The sequence below is a fragment of the Talpa europaea genome (genome assembly GCF_964194135.1).
Source record: "Talpa europaea genome assembly, chromosome: 1".
NCBI classification, from domain to species: domain Eukaryota; kingdom Metazoa; phylum Chordata; class Mammalia; order Eulipotyphla; family Talpidae; genus Talpa; species Talpa europaea.
In genome coordinates this window covers 45,371,249-45,389,231 of record NC_140073.1, presented here as the reverse complement: position 1 = coordinate 45,389,231, position 17,983 = coordinate 45,371,249, and the positions used below count along the sequence as shown (strand labels likewise).

The following is a 17,983-nucleotide window of genomic DNA, read 5'->3' as shown; positions in this document are numbered from 1 at the left end:
GCCATTTAAGGCTTTTTTCCTGAGGCCTTTTCTGTGCCAAACCTGATTCCAGGGGATATTCTGTTCCCATCACGGCCTCTTTCAAGAACTCCCTGACTAAAATTGGGAGGTAGACACAAAACAAGAACCAGGAGCCTCCCGGCCAGTATGGTAGGGGAGGGAAGGTTCCCAGTGAGGGGATCCTGAAGGACATATTTGAACTGGGGTCTAAGAGGGAAGACTATGCTGGATACATTCAGAATAGCCAAAAAATGGAACTGCAGCTGAGGCCAGCAGGGTCACATCCTAAGGACTTTGAATTTCATGCCCAGGGGTTTCTCTGCCAACAGCAGGGGAATTTTCAAAGAGTTGTTTATGTAACTAACACCTCAAAGTCACTCGGACCATGGGCTTAGTGGGGAAACACTTTCTAGGAGGTGACCTGTAGGGGCAACAGGGTCAGAGAAGAATTGGACAGGGAAGGCCCAGGCCTTACATCAGAGAAGGTGCCCAGGACGTGGCTGAGTATGTTATTAGCGCTCAAGACAGCAGGGCCAAGGGCGGTGACAAATCTGAGAGTCGGCAGAGTACAGATTTGGGTATTAACACTCTTTGGCATATGCCAGGAGCTTTAGAAGCATTAATGCATTGAATCCTCACAACAATGGAGAGTATTATTAACCCATTTTGCAGGAAAGAAAACTAAGGCATAAAGACATCCACTTGCTCAAAATCATCCTGCTACTGAATAGCCGGGCTGATTCAAACCCGAACCATCTGGTTAGAGTTCAGGCTCTAAGCTCTCTATGCCCATCCTAGGAATGATTTCCAAAGCCCTGGGACTGACAGAGATCCCCAAGGAAGACCATAAAGTGGTATAGTCGTAAAGAAAAGAGGTGCTAGTTCCGTAGTAAAGTCTTTGAATCTCAGCCATGGTCAGCCCCATGGCTCAGAGACGGAGGTGTCCTCTGCTGCCCGGTGAATGACACAGGCCTGCATGGTGACCCCTCCCAAGCCTGTGCTGCTGCAAGAAGTAGGGGGTCCAGTTTCCAACCTCTCTGGTCTGCCTTGTACCCCAATCTATAGATTAAATTTGGTGCCCTTTTAAGTGAATCCCAGGACCGGTCCACAGCTGCCCTCCACAAAGCACGCACACACAAGCCGCTCCCGCCCACTCCACACTGCACCCCTGGAGCGTGACCCTGACCCCAGTCTAAAGGCAGGCCTGGTGGACCCAGCACTTGACATCATTCTCTGGTTTGCTAGAACATTTTCCACAGGATCCTTTTGGGCTACATCGACTTCACCCTCCTCGGAATTTCCAGGGCCCCTCCTCAGCCTGTCTACATCGGGTGTGAAGCAGGAGGGTGTTGGTTTGGCCTCAAAGCCCACTTGGACCTGATGGGTCCAAGAGCTGCTGCCCTTTGCTGCCTCCAGGTCTTTATTCAGCCGCCTCCTACATTAGACATGAACAGCACACTGGCCTGGCCACTTCTTCCCCTGCCCCACCAGGGGACCACCAATCCCAAAGCCTCTCTAATTCCTGCATACTGCAAGGAGGTAAGCAGACACCAGTTCAGTTGCAATTTTTTTCCCACTTTGGGGAAAGTGAGAAGACAGAAATAGAAAAAACACAACAATATTTGGTTTTTATATAGACAGGCTAGGTCCTGCCAGGCCTTCTTCCCATTAAATGCCCTGAGGTCACACCCACACACACTCCCACCACACCCCCAGCCCTGGGCCCCTGGAGCCCTGTGGAACAGGGCGAAGTTCTCCTCTGGCTTCAGGCTTCACTCTGGCGCTCCAGCCCAGGCAGGGGGTCGTGATACTAATGCCAGAGCACAACCTTCCGGGCCTGGTCCACGCTCACCACATGGTTCCCAGCGCAGCACCAGGCCACAGCGTTGATGGCAGTGCTGAGGAGAGAGGTAGGCTTCAGGGGGCATCAGGAACTGGGCCTACAGCCTGGCTCTGCCTCTCATTGTAGACCTGGAAGGTCTGAGGCCCTCCCTGTACCCATTTTTTCACCTGCAAAATGGGCTCTTGGGGGCTGTGGTTCCCATTCAAAGCAATGGGAAGGCACCTGGTGAACAGTGAAGGGCTGGAGGGTGGGTAGGGTAGATGTGGGGACAAGGCCTGGAGACCCCAAAGTCCCAAGCTTGTCAGAACCTCGAATCAGTTTAGCAGGACTGGGGAGGGCAGGGAAGCAGGTGATGGCAGTGCTCACCAGTGGGGTCCTTGAAGTCTACTCTCCAGTTTCCCTGTGTCTACATCCCAGATGTAGAGGGCTCCATCCCCGGAACCTGCCAGTGCATAGTGTCTATCTGGGCTGCGGTGGCCAGGGCAGAACAAGAGAAGGAAGATCAGAGGTGAAGAGAGACACACACACATACACATAGGGTCAGGGCACACTTGGGCTCTCACAGACACACCTGAACACAGCTTTAGTCCAGTCAGAACTGCACCTGAAGCCATCAGCCCTGGCGACAGACAGGGTCAAGGTCAGAACAGAGGTGGCTGCCAGTCCCTGCCCTCAGCCTCACGACCTTCCTCTCTCCATCAAAGGGCTATGCATCTCAGCAGGGCCTGGTTCAGAGGGGCCTCCACGATAGGCCACCCGCTGACAGGCCCCCGAGAGCCTTCTACAGGGGACAAGAGGTCCACATGCTCCAGTCAAGCCCTAGGTCAGTGGGCACAGGGTGGGTACCTGAACACCTGGCGGATATTGCTGACACGCAGATCAATGACCTTGAGTGTGTTGTCTCGGGAACAGCTGAGCAGATGGAGCTGATCTTGGCTGAGGCTCAGGGAGGTGACCCGGCCCTGCACAGGGATTACCTGAGTGCAGCAAGGCCCCCTGAGGAGCAGAGACAGAGATGACACCAGCCCTCTCAACAGGGCTGCTCCTGATAGGTTAACAAGGTCCAAAGGTGCCCGACTCTGACCTCTGAGGCACAGGCAAAGACTAATCTCCTGTGGCAGCCAGCCCTCCAGCAGGAACCTGGGCAGCCTTTGTCTAGAAGTGGAACCCATGAAACTCTCAGGCCACAAAAATAAGTGCCAGAGGGAAAACAATGAAAGTCTGTCTAAGTGTGTGAAAGAGACAAAAGAGTTTCAAACGGTGGTCACTGCAGACCAGTAAGGAGAACCTGAGGCAGCCCTAATGTAGCACCAGCAGAAGCTCTTATACATTCAAGTCCCATGTCAGGCTCTGAGATTTAAAAAATAACTACATTTTTTGTCCCTTTTAAACTAAAAGTGGTAACTAAATGGAAAAGGGGGCTTTTCTGTGTGGGTGGGCAGGCCAGAGTCCAGTGGTTGGACTGAGATCCACTAAGAAGGTGCTACAGCTCCTGGGGAGCAGATGGGCCTTCAAGATGTGAAGCCCAGCACAGAGAGGCCACCAGCCGGCAGTGCCAGCCCCACGGCCTCACTTACCCAAGGTCCCCTCACCTGCCATGGCCAGAAAAGGAAAAGGAAATATGGGAGCCGCATCCCCCCACCTCCACCACCCCACCCACAGCCCAGGCCTGTTACCTGCTATCCCAGAAACGAATCTTCTGGTCACTATGGCCACTAATGATGATATGGTCCCCACACACCACGTCGTTACAGTAGGAAAGGACATTGATGGTCCTTGAGCCTGAAGACCAAGGAGCAGAGAAGGGTAATCAGGAGCCAACCTAATGGACATCTGGAGAAGCAATGCCCAGAAAGCACGCAGGGCCAGAGCCCCCACACACACTAAAGCCCAGGTCTCCTGTTTCCCAGTTCCAAGCCTCAGGTCACCAAGAAACTAGGCAGAAGGCATCAATGAGGGAACAAAAGAGAGGGTCTCAGAGCCACTTCCAGAGAACAGGCCGAGGTCCCTCATGGTCCAGCCTGGGGTCTCCAGTCGGTGGGGAGGGGAGGTAGGGTCTGGGCCTCACAGTAGGCGCGGCCGAGGTCCCACTCTTTCACCGTCCGATCTCGGCTCCCAGTGACCGCCTGGTGCCTCGTTAACTTGAATTTGGCAGCTGTCACCTTGTCTGTGTGTCCAGATAGTGTCTCCTGCCCCCAACCCAGGTATGGATCAAGGACATAGCCAAGAGCCCAGCATACCCTCCCCTCCAGACCCAAGGCATCACCCCTGACTCCCACAACACCTCCCCAGTTGGGTCTCACCTTGGACTGTGCCTCCCCCACTTTCCATAGTTGGGCAGCCTGATTGTAAGTAGCTGCTAATACCTGGGAGCCCTGGAGAGACAGGAGTGGAAGAGAGATATTGTCGCTCTGGCCTAGCTAGAGACAACATCCCTCAGGCTGGAGAGCTGGGGCAGGGGTTGCCTTGGAGCTTCCCACAGCTCAGGCTACACAGGCAGGCCAAGGAGCCTCTGAGCTAAGGGAGGAATATTTGTGTCGGAACCCAAGGGCCTGGTTCTAGGACACCCATTAAGTTCCCTCAGGTCCAGAGGCCCCACCAGCCCAGGGAAGAAACTGAGAGGAAGGGTATCCCATGCCACTGGGGCAAAGTCCCCTCACTGAAGGGTCGAAGTCCACACTAGTGATGCTGCCACCAGCTCCTTCGAGGGTCTGGTTGGCCTCCAGGCGACCTGGGGGGATCACAGGAAGACAGAGGTGAAATGAGATCACTAACCTCATGATAAGGAGGGGCTGGGACTGGGGGTAGGAAGAAGATCAGTCTCTCCCAGGTTAGAGGACAGAACTGCTGGGTCTGTTCTGAGTCTGGACTAGCTGCAACTCCCAGAACTTTCAGCAGGGGGCCCCAAATGACAGCTGGTCATCTCACAGGGCTGGAGTGGGCCAGAGAGACGGGATACACACAGGTCACACCCCAAGCCATGGCCAGGCCAGCTGGAGACTCATCTCCTCTAGGAGGCCTCCAGGATCCAACGCTGACTCCCAACACGCCCCCTCTACAGCTAACATTTGTCTCCTAACATCCATTGAGTTCTGAGAGCTCAAGTGATGGATACTACCTTTGGAGATGGCCTAATGATCCCAGTGACCTGCTCAAAAGCCTGTCCCTACCGAACCTCACATAGGGGACCCACACTATAGGACCCCCAGCTGCCCCCAACATGAACTACCTTAGCTCAGTCCTCCCTATGTTGCAGGTCTGGACCCTAGGAGCTAGAGGCTCCATCCTTCAGGGCAGTGTGCCCAGAACTCGTGAAGGGGTCAGCTGGCCACAAGAGTGTTCCAGGTGAGGAAACACAAGGACACACAAGACCTCTTCCCACTAAGGAGCAAACCAAGAGTGGGGTCTGGAGCGAAAGCAGTGGGCTGGCCTGTGAGGGAGGCATCCTCACCACCCACGATGTTCCAGAGGTGGATGAGGCAGTCAGCTCCTCCAGTGGCCAGGAGGCTGCTGTTGGGGCCAAAACGGACAGCATTGACCTCGGAGAGGTGGGCATCCTGTAGGGGGTGAAAGGGAGATTGGTATCCTGGTCCTCACCTCCCCCCACACATACACAAACACCCCTTGAACATACGCACAGGCTCTCACACACATACACGCACATACTGGGTCTCTGTCCAAACCGTGACTTACAAACCCATCCCTGCCCGGCCTCATCACCTCTGCCTGAACCCCTGTCACAGCCTCCCCCTATATTGCCCCCACACTACCCTGCTTGGTCTCCCGGCCTCCCATCTCTCCCTCTCAGTCCATCCCCCCATTATAAAATGCTGAGTGGATCCCACCACAAGTGCAGAAGCAAACTCCTGCTCCTGCTAAACCCAGCCTGTTTCCCAGACTCCCCTGGACCACCCTGGGGCCTGCATCCCACTCCATGCATGTGGCCCAGCTCCTCTCTTACCAGCACATCCTGGGCCCAAGTAGGAAGCCGGGCAGCCACACACACAGGGTTGCTCTGGTATCGTTGCTCGGGGGCTCCCCCAACTGAGTGGACTCGCCTCTTCTTAAAACTGGGGTGAGAGGTTTAGGAGGACATTCAGCAAGGACTTCTAACATGGGAGCCCTAAGCTCCTCTGAGGCAAACAAAGAAGCAGACAAGGCAGGCAGAGAACACGGCCCAGAAGTGCAGCAACTGTGCCCCCCAACCCTGCCTCTGAACCCTAGCAGCCAGTGTGGTGATGGGAGGGGTATTGAGACAGGGCAAGGGTGGAATATCCAGAGAAAACTCAGGGGTGGGGTTTCAATCCTGGTATTGCTATCCTGGCTTGATGGTGAATAATTCCCTAATGCTTCTGAGCCTTTTTCCCAAATGAGTGGTAGTTCCTGTCCAGCCTGAGGCTGGAGTCGGTCCCCTTTAACGACTTTAGATGAGGGCCTGAAAGAGCCAGACAGGGGCTGGGAAGGAGACCACGTACCCAGCTCCTGCCTCAAGACTCAGCAGCAACTTCACACAGACAACTGGGCGACATATGGATGGATAGAAGCTCACACACAGACCAATCCTGGGTCCTGGGAACCTGACACAGAGCTTCACACACAGGGGGGTACACACACACTTACTCCAGAAGCCCCTTCATCACATCCACACAGCGGGACAGCGTCAGGGAGGTGGCAGAGGCAGACCTGGGGCAGAATCAAGAGATGTGCTATGGCACTGGCAGTACACTCTGTACCAGAGACCCTGAGGCTCAAAGCCTCAAGTCCTAGTCAAGAACTTGGTTCCTCCAAGACAAGGACAGTAGGATGACCCAGAGCAGTCCCAGCAAAGTGGTGGCACAAGAGATTTGGCAATGAAATCTCCCAAAGTTTCCACCACAATGGTAAAAGCTATCTCACCACCCAGAGTGCCCCAACAAAAATTGCTGGGAGGCTGACCTGGGGCCTGTGGGAGGAGAGGCGTAAAGCTAGCCCCCAAGACTGGTAGAGCACAAGGCTAGGGGCGAGGGTGTGGGAAAACCTATACCTGCAGAGTGACCTCAGAAATGCTCATGTGTCCTGGAATGCCGTGACCCACTAGAACAGCCGAGGAGTTTGGGGACCAGCATCTGGTGCCCCTCCCCTAGGTTCCTTCACTGGACACTAGCTACTTACCAGGAAAGGCTGAAGAGACAAAGCCTTCAGGCAGTGCGATGTGATGGAAAGGGGGCAGCCTTATTGCCAGACAAGTCAATAACTGGGAGAGATCAAGAGGAGGGATCCCCAAGAACTGGAGGTCCATTCCAATACCACCCATGTGAATTCACATCTACACATGCTTTTATATATTCACACTCAGGTAAGCTCACCCAGCTCGAACAGAAATGTACTCTCATGGCCCTGCGTTTGCACCGGCTTGCTCATCTATGGGCACACATCCATGCCTGAACAGCTGAGCCCCGGGCCTTGCCTACATTTCCCTCTTGGTGACCCCCTTTCACCAGCCTGACACCCCACCCCCAGGGCTCTGGTGCCAGGGAGAAGAAAAAGGTGAGGACAAGGATCGGGATTCCAGAGCTCTAAGCATTGGTTGTAAGACCTGTTCTGAGAGACATGAGCCGTGTATCCCAGTGTTTCCCAAGGTCCCTCCTAACCCAAGAGCTGGATCCTGAAGAAAGACTCTGCAGTGGGGCCCAGCTCAGAGCTCTGGACAGTTCTCACCTGAAGGACCTGGAGCACTTTTCACCAGCTTCACTCTCCTGGGACGCTGGTTTTGCAGGCAGGGCGAGGACCTGGGCCTCTGACCCCTCCTTGATCCCATCACCTAGGGTGTTCGTACTCCTGGGAGAGGGGAAACCGCTCAGGAGGGCCTGGGGGCCAGCACAGCCTCCCTGCCCCCCGCACCCAGCGCAGGGAAGATGTGCAGACTCTGCTGCCCGTATTCTGTGGGCTCGGTCTGCATGGCGCCTTGGCACGGCGGCTGCGCAAGAGTGGGGTTGGGCACGCACGTGGCCGGGGTCATGTGCAGGTGGGGCGCGGGTACAACGGTACAGAAGAGGGTGCTGGGGGCACTTGAGCAAACTCGGGAGCGGAGCCTCGAGCGGGCAGGCCCAGTCTTACTCGCTGATGCTCACTGTCCGCTTGGCAGCCTTCTCCAGCTCCTGGGACACCCGCGCCTGCGTGGCCCTGGAGGGGAAAAGGTGTCCTCACAGCAGGAAGCGGCACCAGAACCGCGCGCAGGACCTGGGTCACCGCCGCCTTCCTGCGGGGCGGAGGCGCACCCCTCCTTAGGAGAGGCGCTGGGCGCCGGGGCCTAGAGGGGGCGGGGGAAGTGCTTCCCAAAGGGGGCGCCACCGCAAGCCATCCCCAGGGGCGGGGCCCCTCACCCACACCCTCACCCACACCCTCACCCACACCCTCACCTTCACCCTCACCCTCACCTCTCGCGACGCTCGTTGCGCAGGTTGCGCTCCGCGGCGGCGCGCGCCTTGCGCTGCACGAGCCGCTCCAGCAGGTCGCGCGCCTCCTCCTGCAGCCGGCGCAGCGCGGCCTCCCGGAGCGCGGCGAGCGCGCGCAGCTCCTCATAGGCCGCCCGCCGCGCCGCGTTCCCGGCCTGCTGCGCCGCCACCTGCTCCGCTCGCTGCGCCCGCGCCTCTCCCAGGTGCGCCACCCGCGCCTCCAGAGCCGCCAGCCTGGAGGGGAGCGTCCCTGTCACCGTCCAGCGGGAGCCGGTCTCGGACTCGCCGACGGCCTCGCGGCCAGGCCGGGCCTCCCAGACCGACCATGTGGGAAACCCTCGACCCGGCGGTCCTCCCCACCCAGGCGTGGCCTGCAAGCTCCCCGAGGTGGGCGCCGGCCCTCTCGCGCCTCACCTGCTCTGTCGCTCCTTCAGCACCGATTCCAGGGCCTCCAGGGCCGAGCTCTTCTCCACCACCTGGTAGGCCATCTGGGGGCGTCAGGGGCCGGACAGGTGGGGACAGGTGGGCGTGAGCGCCTCCACGGGGCTCACGCCGCGCCTCCAGCCCCTCCCGGGCAGGGGAGCTGGTGGGGCAGGGTCTGCCACCCCGCCCACCCCCTTCGCTGCAGAGAGCTGAGGCTCAGACAGGTGTAGGGTCGTGCGTGGAGAGATGCATGTGGGACAATACTGAGGCTCTGAAGTCTAAGGGCCGAGTTTCCAGCCCGGCAGTGCCATTTATATTCTGGGGCCCAGGGTAGTCATTTAACCTCTACCTTCTCACCTGTAACCTGGGGGCGGGCGTGCTTACCTCACAGAGTAGTACAAATTTATTATGAGGGAGAGTATTTCCAATAATGGCAAACGTTTATGGCACACTTCTGTGGGCTATGCCTGTTCTGAACACTGCACCTAGGAACTCTTTTGAATCCCCATACCACCATGAGGTAGGCACTGCTGCCTTCCCTCATTTTACACCTTCTCATGTGGGCCTGGTGAGAGGCAGATCAAGAACACTGGCGCAAAGAGGTTAAGTGACTTGCCCAGTTAGGCAGTGCAGATATTTGAGCCCAGGCCACCACCTAACATTGTGCTCCAAGGGAGTGGGGAAAGGAGGGGGTAAAAGCACAGTATGCACGGAGTAAAGGGTGAGTGGACAGGAAGGATTCGAGGAATGTGGGTTCTGTTCCCCGCCTCCCCAAGCATGGATCCCAACATGCAACAAGGAACCTCACACCCAGGCACACAGGAATGGACGGTGGGAACACAGGGTCCAGGCTGAATACTGGAACTGATCTCAGGCCAAGAATGGGGGTGAGGGGCATCTTATCCATACCTCAACTTCACTCAGCAGGACTTCAACCAAGAGTCAAATACTGGGAAAGCCACAGGGATGAAATTTAATTCACATCTTTTGGAGTCCAGGGGTCTCTGGGGGTGCACAGACCCCAGCAAAGCAGTTCCCACCACTGTGGCAAAGAGGAACTGAGGAACTGACCAAGCCTAGGGACTCCTGTTGCTAACCTGTCCCTGTGACCTTTCTCATGTGGGCCTGGTGGCGGGCAGGTGGAGGGTCCCTGTGTGGCCGGCCTGGGGAGGGATGCGCGTGTAGGGCAGGGAGCCTGCTCTCACAGTGGCCCAACTATAACGTTAGTAATTCCTTTCACCTCTGAGCAGTCAGACCACCCGCTTCCACTTTCTCACCTGTCATTTACTTTCTTGATGTTTTGTTATTCAGTGTTTTATTTGATGCTGTTTGAAATTCAAATTATAGAGATAGAAAATAGAACAGTGGTTGCCAGGGGTGGTTGAGGGAGAGAAATGATTTTTAACAAAAAAGGAATAGCCAGAGGAATATCTTTGTGGGGAGGAAATATGCCGTGTCTTGATGGTCACACAGATCTATACACATGACAATGACAAAGGAGTACATACATACTTTATAACAGTACAATTCACTTGTCTACAATTCACTTGTGACCAATGGGCGAAACTGGGGGAGGGGTACACAGGACCTCTCTGTACTGCCTCTGCAACTTCCTATGACTCTCTCATTATTTCAAAATAAAAGGTCAAAATAATAATGATGATAATGATACGTGCTTATTGTACTATGTGGAACAGTATTAATTAAAGTCACCCCTCATCCCCTGGCATGTCCAGTGAGAACTGGCTGGTGAATGTCTCAGGAAGTGACAGGGAGAACTGAGGGGAAGCGGTGCTTAGACGTTCCCAGGCAAAGTGGACCTTGCACTCAGAGTCAAGAGTGGCAGGAAATGAACCAGGGCCTGAGAACTGGGAAGCCACGCTCATGGGCTTTGGGAGATGCACCCCAAACTGATTATGAGCCGTGCTGGTGAAAGAGGCTTTCCCTTTTTCACTGTGTGGGCTTCTGTGCTCCCGAAATCTTCACAGCAAGGATGTATTTGTGTGTTGCTTGTCTTTTCTTAGTGGAAATCAACTTTATTATTAAAACATATCACTCTGAGTGCTGTACAGAGAATGGATGGAGGTGCCAAGGGATGAGTCATCCAGGGAAGGAATGAGGGTAACTTGGACCAGGCCGGATCTGGTATCAGAAACAGAGAAGTTGACGAATTTGGAGGAAGGACCCTAACAAGCTGGTGACTAGCTGAGGATAGAGCAATGGGAGGGTCACAGGTGCTCCTCCCTGTGTTTCTCGCCCAGTGACGACTAATGCAGGGAGGGCTGGTCAACTCCATTCATCATTTAATCTACAAATAATTATTAGCCCTGGCCTGTAGAGGGAGGTTTCTGGGATACAATGGAGAGCAGCCAAAGGAATCCTAGGCCTTGGGGAGCTCACAGTCCAAAAGGGGGCTCAGATGTTGGAGAATTAAATGCAACTTATATGTCAAATTGCAACCACAAGAGACACATTCCGGGAGAGGCGCTCTACACTAGCTGGCCAGATGATTTGGCATGTTGTAACTGAGTATGTGTTTACTGGCATGTCAGTCTTGTCCAGTGGATTCGAACTCCAGGGAGCCAGGTCTTGTTAACTGCTGCATCCCCCATGCCATATATAAATATATATAATTGAATATATATTTGATAATATAATATATTAATAATTAATAATATATTAATATTTGATAATATTAATATATTGTCAATAATTATTTGTTGAAAGGGTAAGTCAGGATCAAGAAAGTGGGTCTTGTAGAAGGGAGTTCATATGCTGACTCCACCTCTCCAAGACTCTGTTTCCTCCTCTGCAACCATAAAGTTGTGAAAGGTAGCTGAAACAATTCTTAAGCCAGTGCCTGCCAGGATCACCTCTCAAAGTTAGCTATGTTATTACAGGGAAGATGTGCAGACTCTGCCCGCATTCTGTGGGCTCAGTCTACATGGCGGCCTTGGCACTGTGGGGAGGTGGTAAGTGTGAGTTTAGATGTGATGTCCAACAGAAGCTGAGCAAGATTCTGGAGCTCAGAAGAGAAGGCTGGACTAGAGAGGGTCTGAAAGTGAAACTTCTCAAGTGCAAGTGGTGAAACAGAAGCCAGCAGACACCATGGGGTGTGTGGGGGGGGGGAGACAGCAATGTCAGGTGGCGGTAGCACACCCTGCCTCGGAAGTGGAACAGTTTATTCTTTCCATTTGCAAATGTTTATTGAGCATCAGCCTGGGGGGGACCAGGCTGGACCACTGGAAGGGAAAATGGGCTGCTCCCCCCCCCCAAACACACACACTCGTTCCTGATCTCTCACCTCACCTCCAGCTGCAGTTAGAGCCCACTTCATCCTGGGCAGCAGAGCCAAGCTATAAAGCACCCTGAACCTGTGCAGCCTCAAAGCATTGGGCTTGGGGAAGTCCCTCACGTGTGGACTACCTTGGGCCACATCCCCTGCAAAGTCCTGGATCCTGATTCCATCCCATTTTTCTCAGACCCCAGTCCAGCCTACCTCACCGCACACCAGGCGAAGCCCCTCCTCTTCTTCTTGCCATTTTGCCTTCACAGTGGTTGGTGATGGGACTTGGGCTGAGTCAAGTCCAAACTCCTCCCTGCCAAGTAATCAGAGAGTTGTACTCGTCCCTCCAAGCCCCCAGTGCCTCAAGGAGCTCCAGGGGTGCACAAGAAAAGTGTGAAACAAGAGCCATAAATTTTCTAAATTTGGAAGCCAGCAAGCAAGTAGAGATGGCAAGTCTCCAGAAGCTGCCCAGGAATCCTCAGCTCTAGGGACCTCCCATGCCACGGATTCCCTGGTCCAATCCACTACTGGTTCTTATTTTCACTCCAGCTTTAGGACAGAATGCAAGACCTTTACTGTAGGCATCAGGTAAGGCCTTGGGAGACAGAGAGGAAGGGAAAAGACAAGTCTGAGGGTGAGAGGGGAAGGAGATGGGACAAATGCAAGGATAGACTGAGAAGAGTAAGGAAGCAGGGCATTCTGAGCAGCTGGACTGGGGAAAGGCCCAAGAGCCCTCCTGCTCCCTTCCCTGGGCAGAGCCAGAGGCTGAAAAGACGCCAGGGAAATAATGAGCCCAGCATAGACAGTGGGGGCAGGGCCCAAACACAGACAACCCATTGTGACGACGAACACACATACACTCACCAGGGGCCCTGGTGAGTAGTGACATCGCTTGGCTCTGGCTGGAGTTTCTCTGAGACCCTGGTCAGCAGCTCAGCCTTCTCTAGGAGACGATTATCTAGGGGTGCAAGAAAGTGAGCCTGGGGCAAAGACAGACACTTTCAATCAGATTCCTCCCAGATGAGTTACTCCTCTGGCTGGGAGGGCTGCAGGAGCCCAGGGATGCAGAATGAAGAAGCTACCTTCTTCAGGCTGGGCTCTGCCCCTTGCCTGAGGGGTGTTTGTATAGCTGGCACAACTTGGTCACAGCACCAGCCCCCAGGTAGGCCCTTCAAGATGAACTGCTCTACCAGGGATAGAGGGCAACCACTGCTGGGGAAGGAGATGGTTGAGCAGTGGCCAGTGAGGGTCCTACCAGAAGGAAGGAAGGGGCCAGGGATTGATTCATCCCTGTCCCAAGACAGGGCCTGGCCACAAAGGATGAAGAAACAAATCAGCTCCACCTGCCTGTGGCCTTTGTCATATTACTTACCCTCCAGGAGTTCTAGCTTTTTGGACTAAATAGTTATTCTGATGTCCCAAAGTTTCTGTTCTTTCCAATCCAGAACAAAAGGTCTCTTGAGTTTGACAGAAAGCCTCTAGAAACTGCTAGAGTTTGGTAGTTTCTGCAACAGACCCGTAACACACCTCCTTCCCCTACCCATAGTCACTTCCTCTTTCCAGGGTACAGTGGAGGTTATTAGCACAGGCCCAGTTCCTTTTCCTCACCTAGACCCCTGTCTGCAACCTCAGCTGAGGTCCCTAACCTATTTCTCTCACAAGGGCACTGCAGAGGTACCCCCAGCAAATATAAAGAAGGTGCCATTTTGTGAATTTTCAGGTGAGAAATCCAAGGCTTGAGGATATGTCCTGCTGAAGACCACAGAGAGGACTAAACTGTCAACTGTGATTTCAGCCTTGCAGGGTCTCTCTGATCTCAGATTTGCAGCTCTTTGGGAGTGGGGGTGACTCCTCCCTCTAGATGAAATGCTCCATAGCCCCTCAGAGCATTGGGCAGGGCATCTGGCCTAATAACCCTACAGGGAGAGAACCAGCAGCCTGGGAAGTTGCAGGGAAATCTCCCAGGATAGGAGCAGCAATGCAGTTGGGGGTCAGGGAAGAGAAGTGGTCCGCAGGGAGGTTCAGGTGGAGTGATTAAACTGCAGCCAAGATTAGGCCAGAGCTGAAGGGATTCTGGTTAGACTTTCAACCCAGATATACAATCTCCGCTGACAGGGAGCACTGCACATGTTCACCTGTTTATTCCCTGCTGGAACTACTGTATCAGTTTCTGACCAGCTCCCCAGAAACTATTCTAGGAGAATCTGACTCTCCCGGCTAAGCTAAGTACTCCTAGTATGCACCCCTAAGCCCCTGCTTTTTCCTCATGCTGGAGTTGGCTGGGCTCAGAGATGCTCCAAAAACCTGAGCCAGGATCACCATCAGGCAAAGCCAGAGGCTGCATTTCCTCCCTGAAGAACTGGGGTTTCATTGATTGCCTCGACTGTCCAGAGGAGCTGCTCTAGACAGTCCCGTGTTTCTTCGCTGGACTGTGGGGACCAAATGGACTGACCTGGCCCTATTCTGGGGACCGCCTGGAAGAGGGAAACACAAAAGACCCTACAAATCCACCACTCCCAGACAAGACCCGGCCTAAGAAGCCCAGCCAGCGAGGGGCAGGGCCAGGCCCTGCGGGGAAGGAGTGGAGAGGCGCGGGGACCCAGCTCCTCCCTGGAAGCAGCTCCTAGCGGCGCCTGGGTCGGGAAGGGCAGGAACGCGGGCTACTGGGCGGTGGGGCGGAACAGACAAGTGGTTCTGCAGGCCCAAGGCCCGGAGGCGACCCTGCGTTGGTGCACTTGGGCCAGAACCCTCGAAGTCCGAGGCGTCAGACCAGCCCTCTCCCCGCGCCCCCAGCCCCCCCTGCCCCTGCTAACTAGGGCGCACTCACAGGCCGGCACCAGCTCCAGGAAGAGCGCCTTTTGCGCGCGGTCCCGCTGGCGCAGCTGCCGCACGATGTGGCGCTTCCAGGGCGCGGCGGGGGCGTCGTCGGCGCGGGGCCCCGCCATGGCCGCCGTCCCCGGCCCGCGCCGCGCCGGGTCGGGCCTGCGGGAGGCGCGGCCGGGCGGGGCGCGGCCTCGGGGAGTCTCCGTGACGTCCTGGGCGGGCGGGAGCGGGGAATCCCCGGGTTGCACCAAGCGCGTTCTCGGAGGGGGGACTTGAACGCACCGGGGGACAGAAACCGCTCCAGGGTGGGCACCACCCGGACCCCGCCCAAGCCTTTCACCCGTGCGGGGTCTCCTGTGCGGCCCGGGGCTTAAGCCGGGGTGGAGGCCGGAGCCCCCGGGATAGCCGCCCCCGCGCCTCTTGGCGCGTTCCTCAGGCGGGACCTCCAGGGCTGACGGTCGCAGCCTCTCGGTTCCCGGCGCGAGCGCAGCGGGGCCGGCGCCCGTGCACGGCCCGCCCCGGGCCAGGCTCTGTCTGCGGGGCCTGCAGCTCGCGCACGCCGGGCGCTGCCTCAAGGCGCTGCAGATCTGTGAGGGCACCGCCAAGTAAGAGAGCTCTGAGGAAGAAGGGGCTGCAGGACAGGGATGGTGCTTTCCGTGGTGGCAAAAGCCGGATGAAGAATTGGCCTGGAGGAGGTAGTTTTACAGGTAGCGGAGAACAGGTAAAGAGGTTTAGTAACATAAAAAGTCAGTTACATAAAAATTCCTGTTGGATTCCGGCCTGGAAGAACAGTAGACAGGTTTGGGGAGCAAAGTTTAGGGCCCCAATCGTAGCAGAAAAAGTTAGGTTCCTGAGAGTTAAGAGTACAGCTGATTTCATCTAGCGAAACACTTGCCCAAAAGAAAGAGGCTTCCCTGAGGTTGCTCAGGTTGAGCTGTCCAGCATCCTGGCACCCCAACTGGCACCTCAGACCTCAGAGGTTCAGTCTATTTGGGTTGCCTCTGGAGGAGCAGCATCTGTTACAGGTATAGTTGGCCGTGAATCAGTGGGCCCAGCCTAGCCCTGGACGCGCTGTTCCCCGCAGACCCCAGCAGGCCCTGCTGTAGATGAGTGAATGTGGACTTGTCTATGCCCAAGAAGCGATTGAAACTAGACCCTGTTGGGTGGCTACACAAACCCGAACGTGACAGCTCTGTTGAGATGCAAGTGGGAATGGGTCACAGGACTTGTGAGGTAGTAAATTCCATTGTCCCCCAGGAGAGTGTACCCTGCCCTGCTTTGAAACTACAAAGCACAGTGGGTTCAGTCCTCCACATCATTGTCTTTGACCCTCATGTCCTTGGTTCATGCTGTGTCTACTGTTTGCAACACCTTCCCCTCTTGGTGAAGTTCCTCTGACTCCTCTTCATGGGTCATCTCCTCCAGGAAAGCCCTTCCACTGAGTTAAGTCTTCTCTGACCTCAGCCCCAGCCCCAGCCTAGCCTGTCTGTCGAAGGAGTAATAGGTGGAACATTTACCAGAAGGTGTGCCCAGAGGGCACAATTGGCTATAGTAATGAATTCCCTTCAGCACTGGCTGACTCAGTTTGGTGGTGGTATACCTTTTTTTTTTTTTTTTAAAGATTTATTTATTTGTGCATACAAGAGCTGGGGTACAGACCAGAGATGCAGGGGGTGAGAAGATTCATCAGAAACAGAGTGGGGAGCAGAACAGGCAGAGTGGGGAGCAGAACAGGCAGATTGACAGGCTGAGGGGAGCAGCAGGTGAGACAGGAGAGGTCGGTTGCGCCATGCAGGTCACCTCCCTAGCCAGGATCGAACTTTGTGCTGTAGTGGCTGCAGATAGCTTCATTGTGCTGAGTCTTAATCCCTTGCGCCACCAGGGAGGCCCCCTGGGGCTGTGTACCTTGAGGGATGTGCTAACAGGGCTCTGCCTGGGGCAAGGGGCTGAGGAGCACTTTTCTCAAGTAGAGAAATTGGAGTTTGGGATTCCTAACCCATTTTTTTACTCACAGCACACTCCTACATATATTAAAATAATTTTGTCATTTTTGAATAGTCTGTGATAAAGAAGTTATTGGTATTGATTACAAATATTTATCTTCTATCTTTATTATCTGGTTATTTAGTTTCATGTACTACCGGGTTCAGTTCATAATGTAAGTGGCTGGCCTTGTTTTTGAACCTGTTTGAACCCAACCATAACCTTCAAGGAACTGAGCTCAATGGAGAGATCACTTAAGCAGGCAACTCTAGCTCCTAAGATGTGGCTCCTAACCTTTCTCGCCATGCCTGATAAAAGTGTCAGTGGTAGGAAGGTAACCACAATCATCCCTAATGTAGTATATATCATATGCCAGACATCATGCTAAGCATGTAACAGCACACATCCATTTAGCTGCAAGAAACAGTGTGAAGGTACCATTGGTGGAAGCAGTCTAGACTCAGAGAAGTTATTTGCCAATGACTATAAGGCAGGGCCTGAACCTGCAGGTCTATGCTCTTCTTTTTTTTTTTTTTTTTACAAGAAGGCAATTTATTTCAGCAGAAAATAATTTGAAGAGTCCTGTTCACAGACAGCGACCACGGCAACCCCCCTTCCTGCAAGTGCTATCGGAGGGGATGGGGGTGACATCCTCAATCCACCCAATTTTCATTCCTGAGTGGCCAAGGGCTCTGAGGGCTGACTGTGCCCCAGGTCCAGGAATCTTGGTCCGATTTCCTCCTGTAGCCCGTAGTTTGATGTAGAGGGCAGTGATGCCCAGTTCCTTGCACCTCTGGGCCACATCCTGGGCTGCCAACATAGCAGCAGATGGCGAGGATTCATCTTGGTCAGCCTTCACCTTCATCCCACCAGTTACACAGCCGATGGTTTCCATGCCAGAGAGATCAGTGGCATGCACAAAAGTGTCATTGAAGGATGCAAAGATGTGCAGACACCAAATACGTTCTCTCCTTCAGCCGCCTGAGGTCCGAGACTGATGACCTGTTCTTCTCTCTTTTCCTTCCCCTTGCGAGGTGCCATTTCTGCACGTCTTCTCCAGACTCCGCCACCAGAAAGAGTGCTTTCCTTTTCTTTTAAACCTTGGACTGTTCCCTAGTCCTAGTTTCCTAGTACCCTTCCTGTAGAATTTTTAAGGACTGTACTGCCCCTTCTCTCATTAGACCTTCCCAA

At 54.6% G+C, this 17,983-nt stretch overlaps 1 protein-coding gene and 1 pseudogene across 2 annotated transcripts; both read right to left on the bottom strand.

Annotated features, from left to right (window-relative positions):
- Positions 1-1,810: 1,810 nt before the first annotated feature.
- On the bottom strand, positions 1,811-14,931 carry ATG16L2 (autophagy related 16 like 2; the record flags this gene model as incomplete). Its single annotated transcript, XM_084231063.1, has 18 exons — positions 1,811-1,898; positions 2,210-2,311; positions 2,415-2,462; positions 2,690-2,839; positions 3,520-3,625; positions 3,912-4,032; positions 4,147-4,218; positions 4,504-4,574; positions 5,295-5,400; positions 5,805-5,913; positions 6,464-6,526; positions 7,541-7,660; positions 7,940-8,005; positions 8,260-8,511; positions 8,692-8,765; positions 12,200-12,299; positions 12,851-12,944; positions 14,814-14,931. The coding sequence occupies 18 exons, from the start codon at positions 14,929-14,931 to the stop codon at positions 1,811-1,813; spliced, it is 1,860 nt and encodes a 619-aa protein (XP_084087189.1).
- Positions 14,932-17,378: 2,447 nt separating this feature from the next.
- Positions 17,379-17,833, bottom strand: LOC311172764 (small ribosomal subunit protein uS11-like; annotated as a pseudogene). The gene has a single exon. The product of its transcript is annotated as a small ribosomal subunit protein uS11-like (transcript).
- Between the last annotated feature and the right edge of the window lie 150 nt (positions 17,834-17,983).